The sequence below is a fragment of the Quercus suber genome, unplaced genomic scaffold, assembly GCF_002906115.3.
Source record: "Quercus suber isolate HL8 unplaced genomic scaffold, Cork oak 2.0 scaffold_815, whole genome shotgun sequence".
NCBI classification, from domain to species: domain Eukaryota; kingdom Viridiplantae; phylum Streptophyta; class Magnoliopsida; order Fagales; family Fagaceae; genus Quercus; species Quercus suber.
The window spans coordinates 222,638-235,319 of NW_027070246.1; the positions used below are offsets into that span (position 1 = coordinate 222,638).

Below are 12,682 nucleotides of genomic sequence, written 5' to 3' on the forward strand. Positions count from 1 at the left end.
TACTATAAATATAAATTAAATTAGCCATTTTATTTTTCTTAACATATGTAACAAAAGTACTCACATACATAATAAAAATAAATATAAAAGATTAGGAGTTAGTAAAACACATTTTTCAACTTTTATTTAATTTATTTTTCACTATTAATTTTTTTCTCAACTTTACTGCGCTTGGGTTGGATTTGGGAACGACAACAAGCTGTATTTTAAACTTATTTTGAAATATTACTCTTTACACTCAGTATTGACTTTATATTGCTATGGCATGTATCTCACTCACGTTGTGTTGTTTTGGTTTGCAATGTTTCTTTAATTAGAATCATAATCATTTAGTTTTTTTTTTTAGTTGGACTTGTAACCATAGCCATACTCACAATTGTACCTATTAATAATTTGTGCCTTTGTACCGGAGATAGGAAGAATCCCACTTGAAGAAATGGATGTGATATTTTTTTAGTTTATGAGAGAGAGAGAGAGAGAGAGACTATTAACAAGTTTCACAGATTTTCCCATAATTGAATTTTCAAAAAGAAAATAATCTTCCTGCAATTTTGCTAGTAAGTGAAAAACAAATTGACATAACGCCTTTCAAAGTAATATTAAGCGATAATCCATGTTTATTTTTTCCACATGCATTGTTTGTGAAATAAATTTTTATAGTAATAAAAATCATGAATTAATATTGAGATTTTATCTTTCAAAACGTGTGATACAAAAAATACTCATGTACAAAATGAATTAATACATTAATTTTGAGCTCAAAATAAAATTTCAAATTTAAGTTATTTCATTGTTGCTATTAAATTTAATGATATTTTCTAGTTTGCTAACTTTGGGTGAGGTTTTGGGATCATGTTAGGTTTTAAGCCTCAACGGAAAATAGAAGCTTTTTACATTTGGAACTGACTCTAGATTCCAAGGACATATTTATAATAATGTTAGTTGTTGCCGATATCAAGGTAGATTTGTGGAAGCGAACTGTATAGCATAAAGTTTCCTTTGAAACAATACATATTTTAATATTTTAGGAGAAAGAAAAATATAAGTTTTTAATTTATATACTCTAGTCTACTATTTTCCAAATATAAACTCAAATTAAAGTGATATTGAACAGATAAAAACAATAGTGTTATTCTAAATAAGTAAATTGCAATTAAAATACAAATAGATATTGATAACCATGTTTTTGTTTTCCACACAAACATATTTATATAGTCATGTTTATGTTGTCACATATATTGCATGTTTTGTAAATATACATACTAGTAAAAATAATGAGTAAAGTATACTTTCAGCACTTACAATTTGGGCTTGTTTTCATTTTGGTTTATGTTTCAAAATTTTCATTTTGCCATTCTTGTTTGATTTCGTTTTCATTTTGCCATTCTTTACATTTCAAATTTTCATTTTGGTCCTTTATGAAAATGAAAATTTTGAAACATAAAAGGTAAATGAAAACGAATAAAACATGAATGCCAAAATGAAAACAATCTCAAAATTAAAGGGTCAAAAAAATACTATAGTCAAATAAAGAATTAGCCTAGAGATTTTATTTTTCTAAAACATGTGAAACAAAAGGTATGCAACTATATATAATATCTAAATGTAGAAGCACAAAATTTGATATTGTTATACTCCTGTTGGCCATAATATCGGCCAGTCACCTTCTTTTTATTTATTGATTTGCTCCTCTAATTTTTTTTATAATATTAAATATATTAATAAATTGACTTTTACATATTCTTCTTTAATAGGTTTTTTTTCAAACAATATTTTGGGCGGTTTTAACTTCACATATACTTTGTTTGTACACATTCATCATCTTTAATTAAATAAATTTAGAAAGAACTCTTTCCGCACTTTCCTTTTTCCTCATTACTCTTACAGTCTGTCTTCAATACATTGTCTCTCCTTCTCTTCCAACCCATCTTGTACCCATCAAACCCAAATGACTATTCAAATTTCAGGTGCTTCAATTGCTATTCACTAGAAGTAAAAGCCCACCGATTCTTTCCAAACTTCTGTCCCCTGCTCCCAAATGCTATTAGCCATATGCAGTGGTAACCACCATCCAGAAAACAAGTTGCCTCACCTAAATCAGCATCAATTGTCATTGTCAAAATATGCCACCTGCAAAGCATGTATAGAACACCAGTGAAAGTGAGTTCTAGTAAATGAAGTACTGACAATAACAGCACAATAAAACAATGACATAGAGACACAAGGAGAAATGAATGGGTACAATAGAAATTCTACGAAAGAGAGAAGAAAAGCACATGCACTACAATCGTGCTAAAATGCTCTAAGTATATTCTAATAAAGAAAAAGCCCAGACCTTCCATCTGCAATACTTTTGGCACTGATAATCCACTGTCCACTCCTTTGCAACAGTTGCTTAATAGACTACTATGAAGAATAAATGCTAAAAGGAACTACCAACTATTCTCATTTTCCGGATCTGTAAGTTGAAGCAAAATATCTTCTTTTCTTTTTTCTTTTTTGGATCTGTAGCACAAGTTCAAAATAGAACAGAGGCTCAAGAGATCCTGAGAACAGCTCACTCTAAATTAGTATCTGTAGACAAAATCTTAGTGCCCTACTCAGAGAATGGTTTAACTATTGCAAATGGTAATAGTATACATAATCATATAATATAACTCAATATATGTCATATCTCACAACTAAATATAGTGTTTTAGAACTTAACAATATGATCTAATAGTGTTTTCAAACTTAAAAATATAAGTGATGTTTAGTTGGTCTCTTTTTAATTAAGTAAAATAAAATAAATAAATCAATGAGTTTGAAATGTGTTTGGATTCATTAATAAATACATATCAAACAAATTTGGATTAAATTAATCAAATTCAATAAAATTTGGAATGAGTTTAAGATCTATATTTTTTAATAAATTCATATTTAAAATAGCTACTCTCAACTCAACCCAAATCAATCTTTATTCATTCTTAAGTAAGTGCACCAAAATGGACCAGAGTAGACTGAATTGGACCGAATAGATTAAATTGGACCCAATAGACAAAATTGGACCAAATAGACCAAATTGGATGTCACAGTTTGATTGATCTCAATTATAAGTATTTTCTGCTTCAATCTCTGTTCTGCACCTTAAAATCCATCACTTTTCTAGTTTTTTGAAGAATCTGGTTTATAAGACATGGGATGCCTTGTCAACTTTTTCCAAGGGAAGAATACATGAGTCAAGACTTGTGTTACCCCCTTTATAAGAAACATTTAAATCAAACTACTTTATAGGGGAGGAAATGGTATTTAAAAAGAAAAGAGACACAGATACGGCCATAAAATAAGATTAAAAATAAATAAATTGGGGATTATATTGAAACAACATACATTTGTACAAATATTTTCCGATTAGAAAGCACTTTTCAAAACTGCAGCTGAAATCCTTTCTCAGCTAACAATGCTTTTCTGTGTTCCCCATTAACTAGGCATTTACTACTTATTTTTCCTATTTCCTTTTTACTCTCTTTTTCCCATCATTTACATGATTACACCCCCCCTATATTCCTTACACCACCCACCTATGTACAGAAAACCCCAAGAACCCTCTTCAAAGCCATGCAGAAGAACCATATAACCCAAGAGACAGGCTGGGGGAGCCACTAGATTTCATGAACACCCTCTTGTCCAGATAAATGCACTGCAGCTTTTTCAGGAATCATATCATTCAAGTTGTGAACTTGCAGAAAGAATGAAGATTAGAGTTGCACTAGTCCGATGGATAGAAAACTTGATGGCCATCCTCATACAGAAGAATCACATCATATAACCTGCACAAAAACAAAAACCATATAATTAAAGTCCAGTATTGGAGTCAACAAAAACACCCCCATTGCTACACATTATGCATCATCCCTCAATAACCTCGTACTTTTATTGGGTAAGAATTGGATATGCTAGCGAGAGTGAGTCTATATAATCCAATCAAAAATAATATGGCAGAAGAGAAGAGAGAAACTTACCTAGTGATTCTGTGGACAAGGGGGTCCAAAAAAAACTGCCTTCAGGAGTTCATGATCCACGGACAACACAAGCAATTCAAAAATTCTGCAGATATGCCCTCAGCCTGATGGACAGAAAACCAAATGAAGAGCCATCTGCGTACTATAAAGCTTCAAGGCTTATTGATGCTTTTGTGAAGACAGAAAGAACAAACGGTGCTTCTTCCCCGGGGTGTATAGTTGTAGGCACTATTGTATAACCCTTAGGATCAGGGTCCAGAACCATTTCACATGATATTTCTCTAGAATTCACATAATCCGTCCCACCAACTGATTCATGCAGGTATATGTTGTAAGCAGCACGGCGGCCACGGGTTTTAAGTATCCGCATTCCAATGTAAAACATCATAGAATCATGACTGGATTGATAATTTCTAAAACCAGCTGCAGTTCTTGAGAAACCCACACCCTACATACAGAAAATGACAGAAGTTGGAAAATACCCAGTGAAAAACCGTTGCTCTCGCTATAGATACAAAATTGACTGCAGATTCATTTCTAAGTATACCTGAGTTAAGGTAATGAAGACATGAATTGGTAATGATGCATCTGGTCCATTGGCTCTCAATCGGAACTGTGGATTTTGATGCCACGTATCATAATCTTGACACCCACCAGCACTGTAACCACGCCATTGGCCATGAACAGAATAGCGCATCTCTGGGGGGTATACACGGCAAACATATATTGAACGGAAATGAATCTGAAAGTCTTGCCAAGACATCCAGAATATACCATCTTTTGACTGTTCGAGAAGTAGAAATTCAGGCAATTAGCAATAAGATTTCACTAAAGACAACAAATTAAAATAGTTGCAAAATCCTGATCATGATTAATGCATTTATCTTGGAAAAAAAATAATCAGATTATGTCCAATGTAATATGATCTAAATTATCACAGAGCACTTAAGAAAAAACAAAACTCAAAAATGTAAAACCACATAAGACTCCTCTTATATAATACAGAAGCAGTATAACTACCTGTGGAACGTGCTTCAGCTTGTGCTTCATCCTATCAGTCCATTCAGGAGATGAGTCAGACCAAGGTCCATTCCACTCAACTTCATTAGCCCATGGATTTCTAATTTGAACAAGCTTGTGGCCATCAACTTCTCTAACCTAAATAATTGTTAATTAGAGAAAATTTATCACCATCAATTTTTTAAGTGTGTATATGACAGATAGTATCAGATAAGTAGCTTCAGAACATACCTGCAATAAAGAGTAAGCATGCCCTTGCACAATGCCACTGGAAGAAATGTGCACGTCAGAACCTGATGGACTCCCAGCACCAAGCAAAAACCCCTCTTGTTTGAAGCGCAACAATTGAGACCACAGTCTACCACTTGCAAGATCAATTTGGGCCTGGGAACTCCTCATGTCAATTTCCTCACCAGCACCCCCAGTGAGGTCCACTAGAGCATCCTGAACAAGCCCGCCTTCTAATGCCTCGTAAGAGCCATGCAATTTGGCATACGCCTTCTCCAATACAGAAACCCAGAGCTCATTTCCCTTCCTACTGGTAGCAAATGCTGGTTTACCAGGTGCTTCACATGGAATCCAATCATCAACAACAACTGGAACCCACTCACCCTAAACAAAGACAAAAAACCATAATATGCAGTTGCTAGCATACAAATCACAAAAATAACCAACAGAAACTATTGTAACAAACATCAGGTATTTCTCATGGCAAGACATAACATAACACTGAATATCATGATTGATGACAATAAGTCGTCAAGAGTGGGAACCACAACCTAGCAAAAATCCATATTCCTTGAAAGAAATTTAGCAAGGTAATTCTTCAAGCAAAGCCAAGAGGGATTCCTCTAAAATGGGTCTACACCCCAACTACTAAAGAACCAAAACCAGACCAAATTGGATCTTTCCCAACTTGGTGAGGAGAAGTTATACCCCTAGTCCCTTTGGTGGAAAGCTGGGCATTGGCATTGGCCAATGTCTTAATGCAATTATCAGCTAATTGCCCTAGATAGAGATTTTTTTTTTTTTTTTTAATAAGTAACATGAAACTTATATAAAAAAAACCACCCAATTACACTGGAAATGTACTACAGGGGCAGAGCATCAAGAGCCCAAAGCAGCTAAAACTAGACTCCGTTGAAGGAGAGTAAGAAAGAAAAGAGAATTGATCTCGGAAATTGACCGTTCACAATCCTCAAAGCATCTAGCATTCCTTTCCCACCAAAGACACCAAAATAAACAATGAGGCACAAGCCTCTAGAGAGCTACATTTCAGTGTCAACTGAACTTACCCAGCCAGAAAGCAAACAGCTCATTAACCCTCTCCGGCATAACCCAATTAATACCAAACAAACCAAAGACCATGGACCACAGCTCATATGCTATGGGACAGTGAAGAAGTAGATGGTCCACCAATTCCATGCACCTTTTGCACATATAGCACCAATCAAGTACTAAAATACGTCTCTTCTGAAGATTATCTATAGTTTGGATCCTACCTAAAGAAGCAGTCCAAGAAAAGAAAACTACTCTGCTTGATGGCATGTAGACAACTTCAATTCCAAAATTATAGACATTGAATAACTTTTCTGCAACAAATTTATAGCATTTGAACCTTCTAATCATATACTGAAATTCTATGATGGAACTGGGAAAATATATCGAGAGATAGTTTTCCACATAAGCTTTTTAAGTGTTTTTAGAACTTTTGGTTCTTTCAGCTAAAATGTCAAAGGCCTTTCTGCTAGTACCAGAAAAATGTACACTCCCATTATAGCAACTCATAGCAGATGTATAGAAAACATTTAATTCAAACCCAACCCCCACCCTCCACCAAAAAAAAAAAGCTAATTACCTGAATACAGAAGCGGACTGTGTAAATTCCTTCCTCATTATATTCTGGAGTTATAATCACCTCTGATATTCGTGAAACCTCCGTTAAAACTGCTACAGCACTCAAAAACCAACAATCACCCAATCGGCCCTGTTCAATAGACAATTGAGCAATTTAGTAAAGCAAGAAAAGCACTCAACCAACTTTTTCAAGAGATGTAACTCTTAACAAAAATGTACATGGTTCAGACTAAAGCTTTGCATAACATGTTGCAAAATGGACCAAACCTGACAAACATCTGAAGGATTTGCGGCCCCAATAAATAAGCATGGACCAGAATCCAGACGGCTCTCTTTCACAATTTCAGTAGGCCTCATCCACTCAGAAACAACCTATATTGGGAAGCCAATAAGATTGCAGCAACCATGTTAATAACACATCACTGACCCCCCAACTCCCCCCCCCCCCTTCTCAAAAAAAGCATAATTATATATAATAATATAATAATACATCTAACAGCAATCAATTAGTCAGGAAAACACACCTGTAACTTCAAAGGGGGATTTTCAGGATCTACAAACAACGATTGATCATTTGGAGGAAACTCCTGATCAGTGAAATTTCTTTCTCCTCTTGCACAGAGGGCTTCTTTGACAGCCAGTTCCATTGAAAGCATCCGTTGATTAATTTCTTCCTGTGTTTCCATCCTGGGTTTCCTAAACCTCCGGGCAAAAGAATCCACATCAACCACAACCCCATCACGGTCCAACCTTCTTCTTCTCCCACTTGAATACTGCCCATCCCAATCTACATCATCCCTATCATATAGATCTACATCCGCAGGATCACTGTCCCACCCATCAATCTATAGAGAGCACATTAAGCAGAAAAGAGTGAACAGGTTCAGCAAAACACATTAAATATTATCTTCAGCCTTTTTGAAATCAACCAAATACACTATGATGTGATATATTAAAGCATTGAAAGGCACATACTCTAGAAGGTGAATCAGCCCATTGCCAATTATCTTCCGGAAAATCAATGGCATTGTACTCAGCTGATCCAACAGCAGCATGAAGAGCAGCGATCTCATCTTCAGTTAAGCACCTTCCCCAAATGAAAACATCCATGATATGCATCTTGGACTCAACTCCTTCACTATCCGATCTCCCAAATGCATCAATATCTATAGGTGGTCTAACACCAACCCAAACTTCTGTCCCCTGCTCCCAAATGCTATTACCCACATGCAATGGTAACCCAGACTGGTAGCCATCAAAACCACCATCCAGAAAACAAGTTGCCTCACCTAATTCAGCATCAATTGTCATTGTCACAATATGCCACCTGCAAAGCATTTATAGAACACCAGTGAAAGTGAGTTCTAGTAAATGAAGTACGCACAATGGAACCATGAATCAGAGACATACAATGGGAAATAAATGAGTACAAAATAAACTCTACGAAAGAGAGAAGAAAAGCATATGCACTACAATCTTGCTGAATTGTGCTAAGTACATTCTAATAAAGAAAAATCCCAGACCTTCCATCTGCAATACTTGTGGCACTGATACTCCACTCTTTTGCAACAGTTGTTTGTCTATCACCTTTAGTAATCAATCGAAGCCCAACTTGTCCAGCCTCAATACCTTGTTCAGAACCAGCCACCAAAATTTCCCAACATACTTTTTTCTGGAATTCAGTGCCTAAAAGACAAACAGGTCCAGATTCTGGTTGGATCATCACTGCAATGGAAAAACTGACCTTTTGACTTTGACATACACTGGGATCAATCTGGCCACAGTTTCTGCCACTTGCAGTTGGCTCATCATCAAGAACACATACAGCACCAGTAACCCCTGTCTGCCAATGACATTAACAAGCAATAGTTTCAGAGTCAGACTGGTTGAGAATACCAAAAATTAATCGTCTCCATTGACTATCAGAAATCAGGGTGGTCCAAATAAATTAGACTAGAACAGGTAGGCAAAATATTTACGTAAGATTGAAATAAATGTAGGTGCTGGTCTGGATTCAATTTTACATGTAGATATGTATATGGTGACAATAAGATGGGGTTAGCAGATCACCTTCCTGTCGAAAGAAATGTGGATATGGCTTGGACAAAATTTGCACAGATCTAGAAAACTTCAAGAGTGGGACATTGAATACAAGTGGTAATTTGTCAAAAATCCAAAGAAAGAGTATCTAATATAAGTGGTAATTGTGCCTAGAGGCAAAGGCGTAATCACTCCTGTTGTTTACTTTATATATATTAATGCTTGACTGGCCAACCAAAAATCAAATTATAATTGAAAAACTCAACCTGAAGTGCTCGGCGAGCTAATTGAGCTGTGCGTATCCTTCGTGCAATGCTTGCAACCCTTTCTCGTGCAAAAGAATCATCAAGAACAGCATCACCTCCAACTGCACGAACTGCAGCTGTCATGGCTGCAGCCTCTCTGTTGCCAGCGTTGGGAATAGACGAAATAAGTGAAGCTTCTATCTCCTTCCATTTACGTTCTTCTTTCTCCAGGAGAGCCTTCCTTCTTTCTTTACCTCTTCCCTCTTCTTCACGTCTCTGCGTTAAGATTTCCTCTTCCATCTCCTTTTCTCTTATGTAGCTACAAAATTCATTTAGTGGTTTAGAAACACTAAAAATTTATGATTTTCCAATTTGGAAAATAGCAAAACCCAAATTCACAAGTAGCAAAGTATTTCTTTTTCAACAAGTAACTACCTCTCCTGAATAATTTCGAACTGCCTGCGGTCCTCTGGCATCCATTTTTTTATTTTCTTGGCACTTAAGTCTGAAAATCCTATGCTATCAAGAAATAGTCTCAGGCGAACCTCATCCTACAACAGCACAAAAACAATTATATCATTATCTACAATCAAAAACATCATGCATAGAAAGCAGTTCAGGATTTCTTTTTATAGGTCACCTGAACTCGTTCTGCCTTAGCAGTCAAACCAAGCAAAAAGAGTAAATAACCACCAAATTTATCCCACATGTACACCCATTCAGTATCGATGGCCTCTTCCAAAGCCAAAATACGTGCATGAGCACACATTTCTCTTCTGTGATCTACATCATTGGCAGGTTCACAGCGGAAGATTCTTTTATATCTCATTCTGCAGAAGCATGATCCAGCAACTAATTCTTCATTCCTTAAACGGTCTCTGAGTTTCATGACATCAGCCCTAGGAAGCACAAAGTTTCCAGCCCTGTCTCTCGTAATGGTAGGGTCTCCTACCAAAAGAGCTGCTGAGCTGGCAGATCTCTGAGGAGCCGAATATGTTCCAGATAGTGCATTTCGGGTCTGTGAGACAAATAAATTGAACTCCAATGAACTTCACAATTAAAAAGGAATAATTTTCTTCTAAAAGTGTACCAAAATTATTAAAAAATATGTGACATCGAAAAAATGAGCTACCATCCTGAAATAAGAGGTAAACTGGTAAAGCAAATATAAGTTTCTAGCTATGTTTTGAAAAATATAAATTACTGTTAGCAAAAGGCATAGCTACCATATATGGCTAATATCTAACATTGTTGTCAATGTTATGATGACACTAACATCGAATATGTACCATGCAAGGAGATAATAACTTATGACATCAATAAATTTCCATTGGGCAGTTTAGTTCATCATCCAACACCAGCATTGTTGTATTAAAAAAATTGAGTTTTCCTGTTGCGCCACTTCTAATAGGTTCTCAGATATGTTTTCACAAGTTAGTATTTTTGGCATCTAAAAAGTCTGCTTTGGTTCTGGACAACTTAATCTTTATCCTTTGTAGTATTATTATTTCTAGATGAAAACTCCCCTATGTGCCTCCATTCCCTTGTGTTTGAGGTATCGCTTCCCAATCATTTGCGGGAAGAAAAAATTAACTGCTTAAATGTAGATAAATTTTGATATCTCTGCCTGACAATCTGTATATTATTAACTTATTGAAACAAGAACTTGTCCAAAACTGTTCCATGATTGTAGTGCCAGCAAATAGAAAGCACATTGAGATTATTTATAACAAAGTATCTAATAAGTTTTTGATTATGGTGGATATCTTCTGTAACAATTTTGTAACCATTACCATATCATCAATCATCACATTGTCAAAATTCAGTATCGCCACCTCTAATCATGAGCAATGTTGAAATGCAAGGGAACCACCATATATGCCTTGGCTAAAAGAGAGGGAGAGAGAAGGGGTGGGGTACACTCATTTCAATGTTTTAATTTCAACAGCAGTTTATTCTATATCACCGCAGAAGCAGAACTCGTAAAATTAGTTCAAATTATATACCATGGTCAAGGAGTTTTTATTAATGATTACCTTCTTTAATATTGCCTGGCCCAATACCAGTTATATCAGTAACAGAATTTGTAGTACATGCAAGCTTCCATATTAGACAACACAAGTAAGATTTACTGAATATAGCTTCGAACACGAAGCATAGCACCATAATCACAAGCACATGGGAAAAGTAAGGAAATAAACAAAGACCAAGTAGAACAGTATTATGTGCATCTCACCAACATCTAAGTACAAGTTTATGCAATGTTCTAATGAACAGACAAAACTGACTAACCATAATGTGTATGTGTGTGCACACGGGCATGTGTTAACGTATGCATGCATGTGTAGTGGTGAGAGAGAAAACCAAAGACAAACAATAGCATTGATCAGAAACTCTAGATAACAAAAAATTAATTGATATGCCAAACTGCAATAGTCACAGAAAATCATGCTTGGTTGAGTTGAGTTGACAAGATAATCCAGAACAAGCTACACTTCAAATATAACAAATCTCAAGCCACAGTGATGAATCCCAACCCCCCCCCCCCCCCCCCCCCCCCAAAACAAACAAAAGACACACACACTCCCTCCTGTCCGCAAATAATTATTCTGTAGTTCTTTTCATTGTGGTCACTATAAATGGACTTGTATCTTACATGTTCATATTCTCTTTTGTTTCATGGATGTATCTCTTAGTGAGGGTTGGACGATTTCTGGTACCCCTTTGGATTTGCGTGACCCTCGACTGTTGGCAATGGCAGCAGCAGAAAGACATCTTTTGGAGGCTGAGTATGATGACTACGCTGATACTAATGCCAGTGGAGCTGCATTTTGCCGCTCTGCTGCTCTAATTGTAAGCCATAAAAACCACTTTTTAAATTGAATCTAAATGTTAAGGTTATCTAGGAATCAATGTCTTGGTGACATCTCTCCTACTTGAGAACTTATCTTGTAGATATATCAGAAGATTAACAAGACTTGACACCTGCATAATTTATGGGACTTACAAAAATATGTTCCTACTGGCTTGTTTAGTTTTATTCTTTCACTCCTTCAACTTCCCTGCCACCTGTGTTGGTAAAAGTGTCAAACACACATGCCCTCTTGGAGCCTAGGCGCAAAACTCAAAGCACAAGCACATGCTTGATTGAAGTGAAGCACAATGTTTTCAAATATAATATAGCCTTTAACAAAAACATACATAACGTATAAATTTTTTTTTTTATTATAAATAAAGTCAAAAAAGTAATATATTTTGCTTATTAACTAACATAAATAGTGACTTGGACAATGTTTGTAAGTTCAATTTTTACTTGAGTTATTTTATTTTCTTAAAATTTTAATATAGTAAATTTGAAACCAGTTATTAATGGATAATATGATAACAACCTAGTCATAAAAAGTTTAAACATAAAATTTTATATAATTCTCTTGTACTTTATGATCAAGTGAAGTATATGGTTCAATAAAAATATATCAAAAAATCTAAGATCAAGAGCACAAGAAGTTAATTATCCTT

General features: G+C 35.5%; 1 protein-coding gene across 1 annotated transcript in view; it reads right to left on the reverse strand.

The window, feature by feature from the left end:
* Positions 1-3,328: 3,328 nt before the first annotated feature.
* LOC112033750 (calpain-type cysteine protease DEK1) overlaps positions 3,329-12,682 on the reverse strand; it is a 25,180-nt gene continuing 15,826 nt past the window's right edge. Inside the window, exons 10-24 of the mRNA XM_065767498.1 lie at positions 11,200-11,263; positions 10,296-10,299; positions 9,804-10,212; positions 9,599-9,714; positions 9,185-9,482; positions 8,402-8,721; positions 7,854-8,205; positions 7,403-7,723; positions 7,146-7,250; positions 6,880-7,008; positions 5,253-5,633; positions 5,022-5,159; positions 4,549-4,785; positions 4,002-4,449; positions 3,329-3,809 (exon numbers count right to left, since the gene is read on the reverse strand). Coding sequence (XP_065623570.1) covers positions 4,144-4,449; positions 4,549-4,785; positions 5,022-5,159; positions 5,253-5,633; positions 6,880-7,008; positions 7,146-7,250; positions 7,403-7,723; positions 7,854-8,205; positions 8,402-8,721; positions 9,185-9,482; positions 9,599-9,714; positions 9,804-10,212; positions 10,296-10,299; positions 11,200-11,263 — 3,180 coding nt within the window. The 3' untranslated portion in view covers positions 3,329-3,809; positions 4,002-4,143. The remainder of the gene's footprint in view (positions 3,810-4,001; positions 4,450-4,548; positions 4,786-5,021; positions 5,160-5,252; positions 5,634-6,879; positions 7,009-7,145; positions 7,251-7,402; positions 7,724-7,853; positions 8,206-8,401; positions 8,722-9,184; positions 9,483-9,598; positions 9,715-9,803; positions 10,213-10,295; positions 10,300-11,199; positions 11,264-12,682) is intronic.